The sequence below is a fragment of the Rhea americana genome, unplaced genomic scaffold (genome assembly GCF_003343005.1).
Source record: "Rhea americana isolate MKP2758 unplaced genomic scaffold, rheAme1 scaffold_224, whole genome shotgun sequence".
Lineage (NCBI taxonomy): Eukaryota > Metazoa > Chordata > Aves > Rheiformes > Rheidae > Rhea > Rhea americana.
This window is the reverse complement of record NW_028186340.1, coordinates 1,389,688-1,412,305: the sequence shown is the minus strand read 5'-3', so window position 1 is coordinate 1,412,305 and position 22,618 is coordinate 1,389,688. Positions and strand designations below refer to the sequence as shown.

General features: G+C 34.8%; 1 protein-coding gene across 1 annotated transcript in view; it reads right to left on the bottom strand.

The window, feature by feature from the left end:
- Positions 1-22,618, bottom strand: part of LOC146595489 (uncharacterized) — a gene marked incomplete at its 3' end in the record, with an annotated part of 408,834 nt that overhangs the window by 14,061 nt on the left and 372,155 nt on the right. Inside the window, exons 27-28 of the mRNA XM_085305610.1 lie at positions 1,398-1,569; positions 793-871 (exon numbers count right to left, since the gene is read on the bottom strand). Coding sequence (XP_085161736.1) covers positions 793-871; positions 1,398-1,569 — 251 coding nt within the window. The remainder of the gene's footprint in view (positions 1-792; positions 872-1,397; positions 1,570-22,618) is intronic.

The window sequence follows — 22,618 nt, the reverse complement described above, 5'->3', positions numbered from 1 at the left end:
GCAGATTTGAAGCCAGGCCTTCTCATTAGACCAAACTCATTTAAAAGGACCAAATCCTCAGGATCTGAGAAGTCTCTCTTGAAATATGTTTGTCATAAAACCTCAAATAGTCTAAAAAGCCATGCTCTTCCCTTAAATGTGGTCAGTTTTCTAAGAGGTGTTTATTGTTATGCCAGGTACAGTGATTTTCTAGAAGCCGGTTTGCTGACCACAGGAATCTTTTTGATATAGACTTGAACATCCTTCCTATCTGTAGCCATTCCCCATGGTAATGCAAAAATATTCTTGAACTTAAGAGGAGGGAGTGGGCAGTGTATTTTGTATGCCATAGTTCTATCTCACAGAATTCCAGAGTTAGCTGGAGCTTGAAACTTGAAGCATGAATCATGCCTAATTTTAGTGTAGAATATTGCATCCTGAGGTTTACTATTCAAATACAGAGTTAAGCTACAGCAAATGGGGCTTGCAGTGTAAATGAGATAGTTGTATCATCCATTTTAAACTGAGGGATAAATGATTTTCGGGGGATGTTGGCTTAGTTTTCTATGGATTTTCAGATTTTTCATTCACATTTCACCTTTAAAGATTTTTAGACATTTGCTCAATGCTCTTTCTAATGCAGTTTCATATTAGAAAAAACAATGAGCTTTTCAGAATGTATTTGAAACAATCACATTTCTGTCATGCATTTTCAATAAGCAAAAGCATTCACAAGTTACTTAAATAAAAAAATGAGTTTCAAGTGGCATATTACCATTTCCCCTATAATTAAAGTAAAATACGAAGACATACATTAATATTTATCTCACATCTCACGCTGGTCCATCCTGACTCACAGGAGCATTCATACCCATCAATGAGATCTATACATCTGAAAAATAAAATAGCAGTTTCAGATGATGCTATGTTCCTCTGGATTTAGTACTACTTGTATTATTCAATACATTTCAAAATATTGGTCTGATGTAATCTGCTGAAATCCACAGAATTTTTAAATTAGCTTTTATAATGGGTTTCAGATGTGTATATTATAGACACTGAAGGTTTTTAAAATGATACTGAGTCTCATATTAAAAGATACCTTCCAATTTCAACCTGTTGGTATGCAGTAGCTAAAGATTTGCCTTTAAGTATATTAAAGATTAATTAATCCACATTTACTAAAAACTACTTTATGCTAATGAACATAAATGAAAGAGGAACTGAGGTAATATAACAATATATTACATTAGCTTAAACAGGCAACATCTGTCATTTTTAACTGTGCTTGTACTCTTATTTTATGAAAGAACATAATTAAAACTATATTAATCAACCTTCCCATGTCATTAAATTTTAAATATTACTAGTTAAGTACATTATCTTGCAGATAATAATAGTTAAATAAAAATAACCACCTTCCATGAAGACAAGGATCTGGCAAGCATTCATTAACATTTATCTCGCACTTTGTTCCAATAAAACCTCTCTTACAGTGACACTTGTAGGAACTGATGTCATCAATGCAATTTCCATTGTTGAGGCAAGGAGCAGATATACATTCATCTATATTTACTTCACATCTATCACCTGTATAAAAAACAGAGCAGTTATAAGTAAGCTTTAAACTTTAGCTCAAGTTAAATAAATTTATCTATTCCTATTGTAAATTCCAAATAATCTGTTTTTATTTACCTACATTGTTCGTATAATTCACTATACTCATCAGCAAGAATATCCCACTGGCTTCTCTATACACGCAAACACCAAAAAAAAWGGGTTTATTGCAATATATCACATTGAAAACATCTGTAAATGTAGAAAGGCAAGAAAGGACTTGGCTTTGACAGTCAGCTTGGAAGTAGAACAGCTAAATAGAGAAAATGAAAGTTCAAGAGGATTTTTTTGTACACAGTTATTAGAAAGATGAATAGCACAGGTTTCCTACGAGGGGAGTATAGAATTAAAATGATGTATGTCTTGGTGGTGAACTAACTGTAATAATTATGTTCTCAAACTGAATTTAAAATGCAGAGGCTTTAAGTAAATGATGCAAGACAGAAAATGCTTTGAATTCTTTATGAAGACATTCATTATGAGAGATATGGTGGTATACTTTTCTGCTTGTAATTTTGCTGCAAATTAATGCCACACATCTTCCATTTAAACATCTCAAAGTACTTTACAAAATACTAATTAACAACAAACACTGACCTAGGGATAACACAAGATCATTACTCTGTTTTTGCAGGTGTGTGGGACATGTGAGGTATGAAGGAGGGAAAAAGAGTGCGTAAGACAAAAGGAGCTGCTATGGAGCAAAGAGCTTAGCAACCAGAAGTTACAGCTCTTCCTCTGGTGCTCCATTTCACAATGAATGTGAGAGGCATTTCTTGCCTCTCTGTAATGAGGTATTTACTTAAGTACCTCAGTCGCAACTGAAAATAACCACTCTTATTGTATATGCAGATGTGACCGAGTAATAAAAAGCTCCTGTAGTCTTTTCTCATTGCTCTGCACCCAAGTACTAGTAGCTTTTGAAGAAAGGAATTCATAGCAAGGAAGAAGCACACAGATGCCCTAACCTTTCTCTAGTCCACATGTATTAGGCAAAGATCAAAAACAAGAGTTTGCAATAAGCCTATTAACAGACCTACAAGTAAGACTTAATGAAAGATCACGGTGAATGTTTTTATATAAGGAAGATTGACAGTGTAATATTAACATTAATATGAATGTTGAGTCTTTACAAATACTGTATGCATTTGAGGAAATTGATTTCTTCACAATATTCTCTTAGCTTTCTAATTGAGGCATAAACAAAACAACAGCCTGGACTCTATTTCGAAGCCTATGGCCACAGCCCCAGCAGTCTTAGAGCACTGGAGTTGTGCTGTAGTGGAAAGCATTGAGAAAATTGAACTTAACCCCCAGGAAAGGGAGCTCTCTGAGAGGGGCTGCCACACGATTCTGTGTTTGACCAAATCTTGGCACAGTAGTATTTGTGATATGCTAAGTCATATACTGGTAAAACTTAAAAAGCAATTCTGAAACCTGTTCTCCCCTGTCCAATGCACTCATTCAGCAAACAATAGCTCCGAACATTCATGTTCCTTGGACGCTCCCATTCATTTGCAGTGTCACATTCTCTGCAATAGCAGTGTCTTATTTGATTTCCCTATATATGAGAAYCTAAACTTCTCAGAAAAAGATATTTTGTGAATATGTTGCCAAAATCTCAATTCAAGAATAGAACAGTCAAGTTCATCTATTCTGTTACAGAATATGTAATATCAAAGAGGCATTTTTCCTGTAAGTCAGCTCTAGGAAAGAAAACATAGGCTTCAACATAGGGCTTTCTTGTTCTACTCTTGTTAAGCAATGCTTCAAAAGCACTGTTAGAGTGGTTGTATTACAGAGTAATACATCTTGAGTTTACCTTATCTTCAACTCTGAAGTTTATGTTTTTTGGTAAATGAGAAATTCTGATCTTTGCTGATAAATTGACTGCATTGTCACTCAGTCATGTTTGCATTCCTGATCTTTTCAAAGCTGCTTATCCAAACTGATAGCTTCCTATGCCAACAAGTAAGTTTGCTTTCATAAGAAGTCTAAGCAAGGTTTAATTTTACTATATTAGCGAGAGGACATACAAATGAAGTGGGTAGCAATTACATACATAGATTGTTGGGGGAGATTGTACTATGTACATTTACTAAAATATAGGACTTGTTTTTTAAAAATACATTTTCCTCCTTAATCATGATTTTACTTAGGAGGTTCAAGTCTGTGTTTTAAGAGTTAAAGCTGCTGAATTCAAATGTAACAATTTCCTTTTGCTAGTGACATATGTGAAAGCAATAATTGTAAAAATTAGTTTTAGTGTTCTTCTGAGTTTTTAAGGCAGACATTTATGATCCGAAAAAAGCAAACTCTATTATACGTTTGGTCAATGGCTGTCATTTTTACTGTAATTTATCAGTTTACATAATTTGCTTCATAAATAATCTATATGTAATTCATTTCTATTGCTACCTTTCATTGCTTCTGTTGTCTACCCTCTTCCCAGATCTAATACATTCACTGAAGGAAATAAAGCCGACATGAATTACATTATGGTTTTAAAAATATATATTTTGCTATAAGATATTTAAAGATTAATTCAGCAATATACCAGTAGCAGATCTCAAAATCATGGAATGAAATTTGATTTTCTATAATCAATCCATTAGAAACTTTTCTGAAATGCCTCAATGGTTGTAGCCTTTCATTTGAAGAAGTTGACACATATTGATAGGTTGATGCTGAAAGATAGAGTAAAGGTTAAAGTAGTGATTGATAATTAGTCCATATTCACATGTGCTTCCACTATTGTATAATTTATTCAAGAAGGAAGAATTATAGTTCCTTTAGATGATTAACATCTTGTAATTAAACAGATTCTGCTATACATTCCTGATCTGCCCTTATTTATGTGACATTGATCTACTATTACAATGATATTCATTATTTTTTGCCTGAACTGCTGAATGAATGCAATGGAAATGCACTGAAAACCCACTACTTGATTGTAGAGAAGAAGACTGAGTGCATAAATCTAATGTGTCACTAAGTGATCATAAAAATCATGTTTTGAAAGACAAGAAGTATTGGGAAAAACATATTTTATATCTTCCCTTTCAATCTTAGAAAGAAATCTTACAGTTATAACCTTACACAGAGAGTTTAAGAAAAAAAACAGAAATCACTTCAGTGTCTTTTACTTAAACAATATTTATATACTTTAGAAATTAAAAAAAAATGTGTAAAACATGTACATTATATATTTTCCTTTTCTGTAACTTGTTTGAAGATTTAATCTAGATATGACTTAATATATTTAACATTTACAATAATGAGATTATATCAGTAAAATGCTATTGAATTGGAATCAAATATGCTACAGCTCTTGAGTGAAAAAATATTTTTGGTAATAGATGACTTCTGTTGAACGGCACAACAAGTTGCTTTGTAGAGGAAGAACAGCAGAATTCAGTTAATACTGTGACAGGGAAGACAGAGTGTAATACATCTCACCAAATTTTAACTATTTAAAAATTACGTAGTGATTTAAATTAGATTTCTAAACTCCCTCTGTAATGGGTGAAGAGGGAAACAGCTTCAAAGGGTGACCTGCATCATCTATCTTAGGCATCATACTTTGAATGCCCTGGTGTGGGCAATGACTACCGAGGAAAACTGAATGAATGATTCAGAGTAGCTGCTTAGTTCTTAGATGACTACTATTAGGGGAAATTAAGATCGCGCTTAATATCAGCTGTAAACATAATTATTCATATAATTCAGCCTGCTCTACAGGTGATAAAATAATAATTTGACAGCAGGTACTGCACTACTCATTTTGCTCTTGAGTTGTATTGTTGTCTGTCATTTAAAACACAGGAAAGAAAATCCAGCTTACTCATAAGCAAGGAGCCTAGACAGACTAGCAAAAGAACAGTCAGACAAAAATTGATGGTTAAATGCCAGTAATGAAAATCTAGTTGCTAGCCAAAAATGCAAAAATTTTACTCTCTGATGAATTTTAGCATTGCAGCAAAAGGACTAAGAAGCTAGAATAGTACAACTCTGTGCTTAGGTTAGTTTAAAAAAACTGGTAACATGAGATGTCAAGTGAGATTGGATTCTGCCAGAAAAGACTGAATCTCTTGGAAAGCACAGAAATGCCTTGTAGTAGCATCTCCATATTCTGCCTTTACTTGGAAAGCTTTATTATTATTAATGGGCAAAATGGACTTTTATAGTCTTGTTAGCACTAAATGTTTTGGAGGTCTTTAGGAAATATTTTTACATTATGCCTATGATTTACGATTGATGTGCTCATGCCCTGACAATTCAAATTCTGTAATCTATGCAACGTATATAATGATTTTGTATTCCACTCAAAACCATTCAACTATTCAGTTTTCATTAAGATCCTTTTTTTGTTTCTTTACACTGCAGGTACATAAGTCTGCAAAGTTTCACTTTTAAAGTTACCTTTTTTCTTTTTATTTTGTTTGGTAAATCTCTTACAGTTTGACACTAGTCAGACAGTAAATAACATTCATATATTTTTATTTTTGTTAAAAAAAAATCTATGGTAATCTCTAGATGCTCCCTCCTGGTAAATATCCTCGGCATTTTCATAAAATTTTATTCTCAGTTTTGGTGATTTTGTGTCATATTGCTGATTTTTGAATCATAGTATGTATAGCTTTGTTTTCTTCATAGCAGACTTAGTACTACATAAATAGATAGATAAAAGTAGACAGTTATTGGTATTTCTATTATTTACATGAAGTTAAAGGATGTTAATCAGTGTATTTTTAACTGAGAATATTTTTAAATTAATAATATTCTAAAAGTTGTCTTAATTAGTGAGATAACACCAAAAAAGATATAACTGCAAAAAATTACAATGCATCAACAGAAGTTGTGGAAAGATACTAGAATAACTACACTAGTAGTCAATCCAGCTTCAAAATCTTAATTGGATTAGAAATAGAAAATATGGATATACATTCATTCTTAGTCATAATCAAGAATGATCAACGATCATTCTTAGATGACTTTTTTCACAAGAGAAAAAAAAATAACCAAATGATGAATGGTTGAGATTAATACCAAAATTATTTGTACAATACTTAAAATGATTCTATGTTGTACAAAGCAAAAAATATAGCAAACAAGCTGCCTGGGAGCATATGCAATATAAGGATATACTGGTATATGGAAGAATAAGGTAATAGCATTTCACAGTTAAAGCAAAGACAAGCTAAGAGGAGTACTCGGTGAACATTTCAGGTATTTTATCAATTACAGAAAGATGTTGAAGATATATCTTGAAAAAATATGATTTCATACCAAAGAATCTGTAATAATTTCTACCAGTTATAAATTTATTTCCACTGCCTTAGAAATATTTTCTATACATAAATACATTTTCTTAATAGACATATATACAAAAACACATTGCAAATAAACGTTTTAGCTTTCTTGGAAGACATTTTCCTGCAGAATTTGGCTCTTATCTCCAATAAATTCACTTTGATGCTTGTAGTGATCATAACCCAGAGACTCCCTAGATACAGGAGTTAGTGACCCACACACCAGTGAACCTGAGCAGGCACAGGCCGGTGCTGTGTTGCACATACAGCTTGGACTTCAGGCTTGTGTTGCACTGTACATATTCCTTGGCCATAGGATAGACTTATTTAGCTAATTGCAACAAAGGAGACTGTAGGCAGCTCCCACTGGGCACTAGTGATTACACCACTTGCGTGTCCTTGTCTTTATTTTAAAGTGAAGAACCAGTTTTTCATATGAACATCCCTTTGACTGTATAAATACTAAATAGAATTATTTTTTGTCAGAAAATCCTGTGAAAGCTCTAAAGACCAAAATGCCAGTGAACTTGACCATGGATAGGATCTCCACTGCATGCCATGCTGTGCTGTGCCCTCACTGGAGGTCTGCCCAGTGATGCACAGCTCAAGTTCCCTGCATCTGAAAGGTCATAACACTATCTATTATCTTTTCCTGTCTTTTGTTTGTTCCAATAAATGCTATTTTAAGCAACATCTTACAGAGTCTGACTGCCTTTATTGCTGGGATCATAACAAACACTAGCCCTAGTGCTTTGCCCTGGTACACAAGGTGATATACCCTAATCACCACATTATAAAACGACTATGTTACAAGTCTAAAACTATGTTGTCTCTTAAAATTTGTAACTGACTGCAAAGAACTAATACTCATTTTGTCACAGTCACATTAATTTTGTGGACACTAAAATGTCTTTTTAACATCACTTTAGTATTGCCTCATTCAGCCTGTAATGACTAGATTAGCTGTAATGAAAGATTTCTAGAGTATGCTACACGAACAACTAGGGTTGATAAGGTTGCTGAGCCTGTTTTTGTTGATTTCATCTTAAGAAAGATTTATTATAGGTTAATGAGCAATACCAGAGATTCAATGTTCTACTTTATTTTGTATCCATTTAATGTAATAAATTTATTTCAAGGAATTATTTCACCTTTCTTATATTACATCAAGTTACATTTCTACTGATCAGATGGAAGAAATTTTGAACAGTTGGGATCTAGTTTGAAGTAAATATATTTATCTTGGTTTAGACAAGGTTTAATTTCAACTTCAAGTAGGAAAGTGAAGAGAACTTTGCAAGGTAAGATTTGGCCATAGAAAACAGTGTAATTGAGATACAAATAGATTAATTTCCATAATTTGCTTAGTTTGAAACTTTTAAAGTATTTATTTTCATTAAATATTAATTTTTGTCCCTAGATAACGTACATGACCTTTGAGGAACATATCTGCCCCTTTAATTTGAAAATGAACACAATAACCATACCAAACAAATACAAAACATAACTAGTTGCAGGCACTGTCTGATATTTAGATATTTCAACTCAGGTCTGGGGCATGATGGAACCACGAGAAGAAGCAATCCACCCAAGGGAATTACTTTGCTTATCATTATACATGGTCAGATCTTCTTGGTCTGAACCCATTTTGGAAAAAATGGGATAAATTCTTAAATTAATCATCTTGATATAGGTAAAATGGAACACATTACATAGAGAGGGTCAAGAATTTAAAGTTAGTCCAATTAATGTTTAATAGTTTAAAAGCAAAATATATCTGGTACTGAAAATCCTCAATGTAATTCAAATGCTTATTTCAAAAACACCCAAAACACCTTCCCGGAATCTGGAATCTGGGGCTGTGGCTGTGGCTGGAGCAGGGCAGGCAGCAGCCCCTGGGACTCATTGCAGGTGCTCAAACCAGCAGCACGGCCACAGGAGCACCCAGCCTGTGGCCTCCCACTGGGAAGGACAAAGGTCATATTTAAAATGACTGATAAAATCAAGCTAGATATAAACATATCACAGTTTGGAATTATAACTCCATTCACAGATGAGTGAACTGGCAGAAAGGGTTGTGGAAGACAAATCTGAAGATAGCTAGTTTAAGTAGCATCTGTTAATGTGAATCTGCATGCTGGAAACAACATGATAAAAATGTCATAGATGTTGGTATTGTTATAAGAGGTCACATTGTAGCTGGACAAGCTACAAAAATCTGTTCAAAACTTTCTACATTTTAACTTTCATTTTAAGAATGTAAGTTTAAGTATAAACAATTACTTTTAAATTACTTTTAAAACTACAAAATAGTTGAAAATAACTTGTTACTGGAAGCCTGAAATTTGTAAGAAACAAAGTATCTCTTCTTTAAACCTACGCAGTTCAATATGGAAAACCTTATATAACACTTTATAAAACACTAAAACTATATATATAAATATAAATACATATATATATATACAAAACACTAAAACTTTATATACACACATATACGTGTGCATATGAATTACTGAGGAATATCCTTGTTTTACTCAGTATAGGATCAGTTTATTAGCCATTTTAATTCTACTACTGTAACATAAAATGGATTGTAAAAATAATGGAAAATAATAGAAAATTGGAAAGCTATACTAGGTAGAAAATAAYAATTTGGTAAAGGTATTAAGAAAAAGATATTCTAGCATCATTCTAAAATAATGTAAGTATAGCTTTTTATAAGGAAATATTTATATTCATATGTTATGTCCTTATCACTATATAGCCTGAATGCTTCTACAATATACTAATATTATGATTATTATTACTGCTTTTGATTTTCTTCTCTATTAGCCRTGTTTTATGTAGTCTTTAATACTTCTAGTTAGAACTGAAGTACTTATGAATTTTTATACTCAAATGATAATAAAAATCAAGCCTTTACAGTACATCTAAAAACTCAGCTTGTCTCCCTCTTCCTGGGACACTAAGAATCCCAGTTACTACTAACTGTAATGCAATATTTATATTAATGTGAATTAATATACAGTCAAAAATGAGAATAGTGCTGTCTTGGATGTTTTTCAGACCCAACTAGTAAAGCTCTGAGCAGCCTGGTCTGAACCCACAGCTCACTCTTCTTTGAGTAGGAGRTTGGACTAGAGACCTCCTGAGGTCCCTTTACACCCGAATTATTCTTATTCAAGAATGTAATTTTCCCTGGTAGCTTGACAGTTGAGGTTAATGGCAAAATGCAAGAGAACAGAATTATGTAATGGGTGAAAGAGACAAAAAAAAAGGTAGTTTGAGCATGGTTATATGCAAAACCACTTGTGGATTTTATGTATTTTATCATAGCCTAAACATTTTCAAAATCCTTATGCTATTTAGTAAYAGTTGCTGCTCAAATTCAACATCCCCTGCCAAAAAAATTCCAGTAAGTAAGTAAGTAAAAAATTGGGAGATTACCTTTGTGACTGAGAAAATACATTATTGATATACAGGTGCCTTGGGAAATATATTTAGGCACTGATGCTTGGTTCATTTTAGTATATAGTACAATAGCTTCACTATTTATTTCAAATTAAAACTTTGAATCAAATCAACTTGGAACAATTCTTTAGACTAAGATCAGGGAAATAAGATGGGTCCAAGTTTTGTGATCAAAAAGACCCAGAGAGCTGTCCTATACATTTCTCTACTACAAACTTTCAAAAAATCAATGGAATTGCTGAGTAAAGCTACTAGATACTTACCATGAGAGGTCAAATGARTCTACTTTACTAAATAAAATATTTTTATAAAGTCACCTACTTCTCTGAACCCTGTTGAAGATAAAAGACAGAGTTTGCTTGCAGAGATACCTTTAGAGAACCTAAAAAACTCCATGGTGCTATCATCACCATGCTTTTCAGAAATAATAAGCACAGTTTTATAGTAACTGTTTTAACACATAGCGTGTTGAGTTCTGGTAAGTGAAACCTTCCCTGAGCAGTCAGTGCCTTAGATACTTATTGTTATGACTGATTGAGACATCCAAACCTTTTTATATTATGAATTGTSTTTTTATTGAACCAGTTCCTAATGACATTTTCTGAGAACATAGCAAAAGACCCTATAATCAGAAATGCTTATTAAAATACTATTTTTAACATTATCTTCTAGAAAAACTAAAATATTTTAATATCAAAGAATTGGACATTAATTACATTTATAACTTACACAACACAAAGAAATATCATGGAATCACAGAAGAACAGATTGGCATTACAATGCATATTCTTCCTCTGTTGTTCTAGCATTAAAGCTGCTTAAAAGTTCCTTTGTCATAGTATCTGTAGCAGAGCAATTTGTGCAGAAATTGAGATTTCAAACCCCAGGGCCTTGGTAACTCTTTCTGAATAGAGACTTCTTCAAAATATGCCCAGAGGCACACTTGAACACATTCAAAGAACCTTCCAAAATCACACTTGCTGAAAAGTACAGCTACTTTCTCAGGTAGTAGTAACAGCTGTCCCTAACTATAGATCTGCTGTCTAACACATGCATCAGAGCTTTGTCTAATTTGTTTTAGGTATACTATAAAGGGCAAACTTTTGTTCCATGAACCCTAGGTAATTTGAATTCTCACCAAATAGCTTACTACAATAGGTAAGATCTTTTAGATACAATTATCTGACAACAGGCTCTCAGTGATTCTCACTGGATGAGCCTAAATCTTGAATTTTACGTTTTAAGCAGTTCAGTCTKCAGAAAATGATCCTACATCTAATTTGCCCTGAAACACTGATAGATCTGATAGATTATATTTATGAGGAGATAAGTAAGGATCTTATCAATTTCAGTCATAGYTGGTTTAGTTGGAGAATGTCTCATTTTTATTGAATGTTTCTATTGTGTTTTAATAGTATGTCTATATCCTAAGACAGGTACTCATATGGTAGTTACCAATCTGACAGCATTCTATGATGGAATGACAGACTGTCTACCTTGACTTCAGTAAGGCTTTCAAGACTGTGTTCCATCCTCATCCTCATAGGCAAGCTCAGGCAGTGTGGGTAAGATGAGCTGACAGTGAGGTGGATWGAGAACTGGCTGAAAGGCAGAGCTCAGAGGGTTGTGCTCACTGGTGCAGAGTCTAGCTGGAGGCTTGTAGCTAGTGGAGTTCCCCAGGGCTCAGGAGTGGGTCCAGTCTTGTTCAACTTCTTTATCAATGACATGGATGAAGGGACAGAGTGCATCCTCAGCAAGTTTGCTGATGATACTAAACTGAGAGGAGTGGCTGATCCACCTGAGGGCTGTGCTGCCATTCAGAGAGACCTGGACAAGCTGGAGAGCTGGGCGGAGAGGAACCTCATGACGTTCAACAAAGGCAAGTGCAGAGTCCTGCACCTAGGGAGGAATAACCCTAGGCACCGGTACAAGCTGGGGGCTGAYCTTCTAGAGAGCAGCTCTGCAGAGAAGGACTTGAGCCTGGTGGAGAAAAAAGTGATCACGAGCCAGCAATGTGCCAATAGCATACTGGGGTGTTTTAGGAAGACCATTGCCAGTARGTTGAAGGAGGTAATTCTTTCCCTCTACTCAGTCCTGGTGAAGCCACATCTGGAGTAGTGTGTCCARTTCTGGGCTTCCCAATACAAGACAGTCATGGAGCTACTGGAACAGGTCCAGTGAAGAACTGCTAAGATGATCAAGGGACTGCAGCATCTCTCTTATGGGGAAAGGCTGCAAGAGCTGGGCCTCTTTAGTCTGGAGATGAGAAGACTGAGGGAGGATCTCATCAATGGCTATAAGTAGCTGAAGAGAGAGTGTAAAGAGGATGGGGCCAGTGGTGCCCAGGAACAGGACAAGAGGCAATGGGCACAAACTGAAACACAAGAAATTCCATCTGAACAYGAAAAAAAACCTTCTTTATTGTAAGGGTGACACAGCACTGGAGCAGGTTGTCCRGAGAGGTTGTGAAGATATTCAAAAGCCATCTGGTCATGGTTCTGGGCCRTGTGCTTTAGCCAACCTTGCTTGAGTACGGGTTTGGACTAGATGATCTCCAGATGTCTCTTCCAACCTCAACCACTCTGTGATTCTGTGAAAACTCAAAAACATAAGCCAGACTACAGAACCTCACAGTAGTACTTCCATATTTAGGCTAAAATATGATTCTATGATTCTCTTCTTGTGAAGTATGGTTTACTGAGGAATAGATTTTTTAATTACTAACTGTTATTATTATGATTACTTGATTGCCACTTAAACAGAAGTGCCAATACTCATGTCAGCAGAAGTTAATACCTGAGAAGAGTGGCTCAGAACTTTTAGTAATCAGCCTGACCTATGCATTTACGGAAAGCTACATTTTCATTCTAATCCAGTCTTTAATTCTCTTGGAAAAACCACCTAACTTCAGTTAGCTAAGTCAAAGTAGGAATATAGTAAAATTATTTTGTCCATTCCATATTGCTATCTGTGATGGTGTACTTCCTCCTGTCCCAACCTGACCTTTCACCCGTAACCCTGCTTAAGTGATAACCACCAGTGATGGTTACGATGGATACATCCCATTGTGACAGCTGCATCCAGCTCAACTTAGGCTCTGGGGAGAAAGATAACAGTACAATAKCCAAGGGCCGATTGAGCATGCACCAACAAAAGTATGGCTGGTCTGCATATACGACTACAAGTCAATCATGCTGCATAAACAGGAGGCATCCCAGAGCCCACTGAGCTTTCCTGCACAGCAGTGGGCTGCATGTCAGGATCTGCCCTTGAGTAAGGATGCCTCTCAAGGTTGAGAGGTTCCTTATCGGTGACAGATCCACAGTAAGTGACTAACAGTGTGCTGAAACTTTGCAGACTTTGCTAAGTTGCCTCTCAGATTGATTGTGCACATAATCCTTTAGACATAAACCATTGACCAAGTCTGGAGCTAAGATTGGATCATGCTGCATCCAAACTCCTCTGAGATGGAGTTTGGAAAACAAGGGGGTCCACTCTGAACCTGGTGACTCAGCAGGAGGGTATCCTTGAAAATTTAATCCTTGACAATCCATCAAATCTTGTTAAACCGCTGTCTTATTTACCAYTGAACTTTGTTAAATCACTTTCATATATAAATAAAGCATATTGCTGCTTCTCTCTTTGGAGTAAAGTGCAGCACTCATCCGCAACACTATCCCTTAATCATTYCCAATATATTGACACAGGCTCTGCCTGGGAGTCAATTAATTACTTGAGCAGGAAAGCCTGGGCACAATCTAGAAGGTTTGCCCATGCTAGTGTCAAGATCCAACTTAAAATATGAACACAAGAAAATTTGCACCATTCATCCCATAGGTCATGGAAAACTTTCCAATAACAATTTAGACATAGACAGGAAAAACTGGGGCTCAGACATAGAAATAAGTTACAGAAGATCTGCTTAGGCCTCAGTGAAAGGCCTCAATATTAGAAYTAAGCTAATTCAAATGATCTTGCACTTGTTGAGGGCTAAAAGTTCATCCACAGACACGTTACACAAATGCTGCTATGTAATAACTTATTTCCCAGTAGGAAGCTAGTAGCATTTTAGCTACTAAATTCAAGCATTTTACTGGTAGCCTCAGCAGAATCCATAACTCAGAGAGAAACAATCAACCTTTCCATGTGATCTACAAGGTAGCCACAGGTACTTCCTGAGGACTTTAGAAACTAGAAAGCTAAGCAAAGAACTAGCATGCCTAGATAGCTTAATGCAGTAGAATATKAGAGACTCTAAGCAAAACAGCAGGTCTGGGAGGCCAAAAACACTTTAGCCACGTTAGGATGGCATTATATCTGGCATTACTACTCTGTCTCAGTAGCAAAATAATTAGACTGGGGCTGACATCATGCTGATGTAGCTAAAATGTTTTTACATTCAGTCTTTCTTGGAAATGTGGAATTGTGCTGTACAGTATGCCAATCACTGTCAGCTAAGCTATCATCTTTTTTCATTATCATTAAAGAGTTCAAAATTTGTTTTTGAATGTTTCTGAATCTGCTTGACATGAAACAAGAAGGTTTCAAATACACTGATGATAGGATGCATGAGTGGCTTAGCTACTGTTATTTTATATTGAGACTCTCTCCTATGYTGATTTTTTCCACTTAATATAAATAATATTAAATAGATCAGCTACACAAAAATAGACTATTGGAGAGGACACATTACCACACACTTCTAGTATGTGCAAGAATCAGATGYGAGATTTTGTTTTGGTCAATATATAGTGATGTGAGCAAAGCAAACACTTCACATGGAAGTCCCTCAAAACCCTTTACCAATATTATCACAGTTAATGAGCTGTATTACCATGCTGGATAGCCAGACAAAAATCAGTGAGAATCAAGCAGCTATTTTCCCCAATCCATGAAACAGCTTTAGGCAATGCATACAATGGAAAATGTGTGTACATCCTAACATGGACATGATTGCAGGTACACAGTGTTCTTCTTATGATCATAACACAGTGTCTTCTACACTGGTGTTACTCAAATAGCACGTTATTGTTTCTTTTCAGCAGTCATAAACAATAAGTGGAGCTAGTTCTATTCCCTTTTTACTGACTCTTACAACTCCAGAAAGAGAAGCTGCTTCTGTTTGAAGATAGATAGTAATTAACTACACAGCACATTGGTGAAACCATCTTAGCATTTGTATATTAAATACATATTCAGATTACAGAGTAAAGARCATGAAGAACAAATGCTTAAGATTTAGATATTCTTTGCCAAAAGACAAGGATTTTACTCCCTAAAGACACAGATATGTAATGCAAAACAATTAAATTTCACTAAAGAAGGGGAATGTATTGTCATCCAAGTTCCTAATCACCAGATTAAATTTGTATACTCAGTGAGAGCTGCTGTTGCCAAGGACTCATAATTATAATTGGCCTGCACCATTACATATTCTGAGTATGATCTGTACAAAAAATCAGGTAGTTATTAACTGAATTTCCTTAAGGACCAGACTTTATATGCCCTATAGACGCTTTCCTTTCTTAAAGACAGCATTCTTAGCTGTTTGATAGCTTTACTGCTTTGAAACTGCAAATACTTTCTAATGGGGGGTCACTGCCCTTTGGTATAGCAGGCTTTACAATCTGCAGAAAATAAATGTTTCTTCAAAGAAGAAAATRCATACTCAATTATTTTTTTCTTATTGTTGAAACTGTAAATATGAAATTTGGAATAAAACTATCAAAAAGTTCACAGCCAAATAGTGGACCYGGATAGATAAAGAGTAAACATGATGGGAACCTAACTTATGGGTTCCTGGTTACATTGTGGCATGCAGACCCTATATGTCAGGCATATACATTCTTTTTACTGTGTGTGCGATGACTGAGATTATATGTACACCAAGTAATGCCTGAAGAGATCTTCAGATCAGGTCTGACTAAGCAAAAAATATTCATGATCGCTGACTTTTGGCCTAGCAACATTTTAAATTGTCAGCACCTGACCTTCTGGCTTCCTGCGGACACGTACTATATAATGTATACATATTAGCCCGTTCAGAACCAACTTGTTTACCTTTATTTAGGCAAGCACTTAGCAGTGCTTCATTTAAGGCACAGACATGTCATTTGGTATCTTAAGAACTTCAAAAACAATTTGTACACTAACCAATAARAACAATATGCTCAGTGTGGAAGCACCAGTGCAAATGTCAATATTGACTCTCTTCAGTAAGAAGGTTCATTTGATTCTCCATTCATCCATTCACTCATCCGAAAATAGTTAAGTCTGAGAGGAGTACATACTCAAAAGCTGAGTATAGAAATTTTAAGTAAGTGGAAGATAGACAGTGAGTCACTTTTAATTTCCTTTCATTTCACCAGCTCTCCAGTTTGATGTGAATTTCCTCCCCAAAATAAAGGGTCTCATTACAATAGATCTGTTGTCCAGACATACTGATTTTCCTTTTTCCATCAGTTATTCATTTGTCAGGCATAAAAAACAGATTGAAAAATAACCACTGAGGGTTTAGAATGGTAAGCAGTTGTTGTTTTTATCAAAAATAAATGAAGTAAATGAATTTAAACAAAGTTGTAAGACTTATAGAAAATGCACTAATCTCTGTAACTATACTTGCACAACTTCACTGACTCACTGAAAGTGTCACATACAATAATTCAGGAGAATCAAGAACCAGCTGCTTGTTTTATTATACTTAAATAAATTTATCAAATAAAGTAATGGGAAAAGTGGGATTTTTTCTTCAGAAAATCAATCAATATGGTAACTAGCACTAGATAAAGGTTACAGTTTGTCACAGTGACATAGCATTTCTAATTAGACACCACTAAAATTCATCTGCTTATTACTCACTTCATCATGTAACTAGGCATATTCGGCTAATATTTGTGCCTGCAAATAATTTTACTCTTCTGACTATTGAAAATTCTTTCTTGCATTTTTAACATGAAAAGTTTCACACTGCATTTATATGTTCATAAGTTTACATTTATATGTTTGTAAAACCATCACCTTTGCTTAGTTAGTATTTTGGTACATAAATGTATCGTGAACCTGAAACACAGTAGAAGTCTGCATGTGGAAAAAAAAATCTTAAATTATGAGCAATATTTTCTCTATTTATAATACTTACAAAATCAAAAGATTCTGGAATCATATAAAGAAAAATAGTGACTGAATAAAATGTATTTAAAAGTTTATCTCTGTACTAAAAGCTGAGTATTTAAGAATAGTTCTTTCTTACTCAAAACATCTGTCCCCTGTGTAGAATAATATGTTTAGAGCTGCTTACTTCTTTACTACAGCTGCAGTACAAATTCAAGATATGTTCCCAACCCTTAAAACTTTTTTCATCAGTTAATGAAGGGCTGATCATTTAGACAAAACAGGAAGAGGTTCAGTGATTCGGGAGATGTCTTTCAGTTTTATGTTGCTATATGTCTAAGACTCTTAGATATCACCAAAGTACGAACAGCAAGAAGTGATGTTGAGTAAGGCAACTATTTCTACTTAGGACTTTCAGCCATTGATTTTTCACAGTTAGTTCTATAAGYCAAGCTAGACTTTTCTCACATAAAGATGGGTGGGAGTTAGGGAATGAGAATGATCAGACTAGGGAATGAAAGAGTTCAGGCAATTTTGTAGCTACCTGGTTACCTAGGGATTTCTTGTTATGTTACTGCTAAGTGTCTTTGTGGTGCCTAACCATTAAACACCAGAAATACTTTTCCAGGTCTCTGTCTTGCAACATAAATGTATAATGCTATTTCAAATAAATCAATATTTTTTCCCTTCAAAAATGTAGAATTTCCAAAAATAATCTTTAAATCCTAGTTTTTCTTGTGTGCTTTCTCTTTTCAGCTACAGAATACCTTGTAATAGCAACATGTACTGCCTATATTGCAGAATTTTGAGATCACTATATCTGAAATACTACAGTAAAGAAGTGTTCTCAGAGTTCAGCACACAATTACAATTGCTTTCAATTTTATTCATAGATCACTGGGCAAAATTGTGCTTGATTCTTTGTTAATTTGCTTRTGTGGCTATAGTATAGCTACAGAAAAAAAAAGAGATGTGTTTCAAGAGTGCATTTGGTATTATTTAAACATTATGGTTGTTATTCTTAAATTTGAAAGATAACGTAATAGGCTACAATATGTTGTTTATTRTAGGAATACTGAAACTAAGCAAGATGTAAACATTTTAGGGATATACATTACCTTAGTTCTTATGCTACTTAGAAGAAAGACTGGGGACTGGACTGATGACCAGTATTTTTATCCAAGACAGAAGAAAAAAAGGATATTCCTTGCATTGAAAATATTGTATTTCAGATATAACACATTTTTTTTTAACAACAAAAAGTGTAATTGTTCTTTGCTACCTGATATGTTTGGCAAAGAATGGTATTGAATAATTTAACTCAAACTGAAGATCAGCATCAGTGTGACTAATTCATCAATGATTCATCAATATCTTCAAAAATATCATTTTTTTAAGAAAAAGATAATGGCTRTACACAGTCTGAATGAAATTTATTCATTCGTACTCTGAAAGAGTAAGTGTACACTTAGGTATTGTCTTTTAGAGCCTCTTGAAAATATCTTAAACATTAGAAAATAGTGGAGGAACATGTGATTTTTTCAGGGGATAGCATTTACATCTTTTACAAGACAAGATCACAACATTATTCTGTGAAACAAAAGATTAAYGTTACAATTCTGACTCTCAGATATGCAGTCTTTTATTTGATTTTATTGCATCACTTCTTATAGATTCTTCAGCTACCAAAGTCACACCTATCCTGCACTTTTATTCAGTTATCCTGCTGCAGACTAGTTTTACTCTTTGGTCCATGCAACTCAAAGCAACAATGAAAAGTCCACTGTGTCAGACAATGGTACTCGTCTCTATCTGTCTAAGAATATCCTAATTATTGGATACACTTATCAACGTACTGAACATAGAAACACTTTTAACAGGAAAAAACTCATATTTGAACCAAAACAACTACACTTGAAAAACTTTATCAAACAGAACAATATCAATACATTATATATCAGGGACCTTACTGCACTTACAACCTTACTGCAGCTAGCAGAAGTGCTCCTGACCAACCAGGAAGGAAAAGTTTATTCCTTCCAAATGCTGGTAAAAAAAATGAATAAATCAGACTAGCTCCCTTCTTATTAAAAAAAAAAGAGAGAGAGAGAGAGAGAATGAACACAGTAGTTTTCACATAATGACATTGACAACAACACAAAATGATCTTTATATTAAATTATGAAATCTGTTTTACTGCTATGTTGATTATGGGGTAAGCTTTGTTTTATTCTCTCTTGACAAATCCTAAATTTATAATACTAATCAACCAATGCTAACCTAATTCAGAGATCAGATGAGTCTGCCTGGCTAAATCTGTAAATATTATGTTAAAGTTTAGAGAAGTTAATTAATTACAACTTTATTATTCCAGCTCCAGTGGTATTCTTTTCCTGAAATATTAAGGARACATAGTCAATCACACATCTCTCAACACCAGTCATATGTATTCTTCAGCAAAACTTTAAAAATCCTAGTCACCACCAGCTGCAAACTGTATTAGAAGTCATATATGGATACAGACACAACAGTAGAGGCCTCTTTGGCAAGCATTCAATAATAAAGTTAATGACAGACAGATGAACAGACAGGTAAGATATCTAAAATGACAGAAACAGAAAAAGTGAGCTCAATGGAACTTAATGATTTAGGACTATGTGTTTTTAGAGACATCAGCTACATCTAAGGTCAGATATCTGATTAACAGCAACTTAAATGTCATCATTGCAATAATTCCTGAAGAAATACAAATGAAAAGAAAGGACATCATAAAAAAAGAAGTGAATTAGCAATTTTTTTGTGAGATGTGGCATTTGGCATCTTAAGCAAGTAGTTCTTGAGGGACACCCTTCATTTTCCAGATATGAAAAATTCAAGGCCAAGATATCTAATGAAGTCTAGAGGAGGCTTTGAGCCAATTAAGAAGAATTRGAAATCCAGCAAAGACACATAATCAGATTTTGATCATCTGCACGTACTTGACATTTTGTTATCTTAGATGTCATTGGGATTTTTGGATAAAATCTGGTTAGTTGGCAGTACCTGGAAGAACAGGCTTTTACTTCAGTGCAATTTGTACAGAAATATGGTGGTTGAAAGTAATTCACTAGTTCAAGAGTAATATGAAGCAGTACATTTTATATGTTGCTTTAGTGCTTCTTTACAATATAAATGTATTTATGCACATGACTATAGCCACAGTCTTCCAAAAAATAATTATTTTATTAATTTGAGGCTTGACATAAAAGAACATGAGCTGCAAACTGAGGGTATAGATAACAAAATATTAATTAAGGAGAGGCATGAAAAAGGTATGATATAAACAGAAAAAAGTCAGTATAATCCTGTTCCAGAACCCTGAATCGAACCACAGGAAGTTCTGCCTGACCTTGAGGGGGAATTTCTTCCCTGTGAGAGTGACAGAGCCCTGGCCCAGGTTGCCCAGAGAGGTTGTGGAGTCTCCCTCTGTGGAGATCTTCAAGGCCTGCCTGGATGCAACCCTGTCTKACATGCTCTAGGTGACCCTGCTGAGCTGGGAGGTTGGRCTAGRTGATCTCCAGAGGTCCCTTCCAACCTTACTGATTCTATGATTTCTCCTGTGTCTAGGTCAGACTTTGATCAAAAGATAATTTCTTTACTGTCCTTTATCTTATTCTATTGCTGATAAAGGATTTTGTCTAAAACACACATTTTTTTCCCAAAGAATTTCTAACTGTGTAAAATTTCATAGGAAAAAAAAAAGATATTTAGCATCTGGAATGTGTTAACATTTCAGTGTTAGGAAATCATCCTGACCGACTGAGAAGGAAAAAAGGTGTAATTCATATTTTTAAAAAATCCTAAGTGTCTCCCTTGATGATATGTAATTTTAGGTTTCTCTCTGTAGATGCTTATATGTGGGCTAGGTGTCTAAGTTTCCAATCTAGCCAGCAGAGATCTAATAAGAACAACGAAGAGAACCTGGAGAATGAGCCAATCCACACTAAAAAGGGCACTCAGGAAAGGAAAGGATTCAATTACATAAAACTGGCTCACAGTGTCATCTGAGAATCCCGAGGGTATCCAAGACAACTGCTAAATTCAGCATTATTGAGAGCTGGCAGGATATCGAGACCTTTAGGAGGGTCAGCTAGGGACCAAATGGCATATACTTAGGATTGAAAACTAGCACTAGACACCTGTATTTAGACAACTAAATCTTGATAACATGGTCTGACAGCTGAATAGGTTGCYAGAATTCATTAACTGTATTGACTGTACTCCTGCTGATTATAATGGGAGCTTAGATCGACAACCTACTGTTGACACCTACTCAAAGACACTTTATTTCAAAACTAATGCCTGATGTTTATGTTTCATTATATGTCTGGAGAATTATGTTAAAAATAGCTTTCTTATAAAGTGGGAAGAGGCTATTGTTGTAACAGCTGGGAAAAACTAATAATGCCTCTATGTTTTTGGAATGAATGGTCACACTATTTTAAAGAAATGATTTGTAGCTTTAGGATGCTGAAGTCATAGATCAAGGAAGAACAACATGGTCTGTTTACAAAGACCCTTTTGAGCAACAAGCATGATGTATATACTATATATACTGTTACTAAAGAGCAGAAACAAGAGAATAGTAACAGCTGTCAGAGATGGAATAATTTGATGTTGTGTATATCAAGAGTGGCTTGTGGAACTGAGCAATACTGTCTCATGGAGGAACAGTGGCTAGCTGGAGCACATAAAAAAAGCATGAAAGTTGGAGCTGAAAAGTTCATGTCAYTGAGTCAGCCACAGCTTTGATGTGTCCTTGCTAAACAGTGTGATGGAGGACAATGACAAATCACAMACAGGATGCTACTGCAGGAGAGGGGTTACAGCCATCCCTAGAAGACGCTTTGCCAAAAAATCAGAGGAAAGGAACTGAAATAATAATTTGTGTACTTTTGAAAAAGAATAGTTGATTATTCTGTATTATCCTGATGTCATTTTTCTCAATATAGCAGTGTTTTTTAAGTCATTCGATTTATCATTTTAGACCAAGGAAAAACAGTTTCTTGAACACCCAGACAACTAAGTTTCATTTTCTGAAGTATCTGGGTAAGCATTTTAACCAGGGTGCTCTCTAGTGTCAAAAAAAA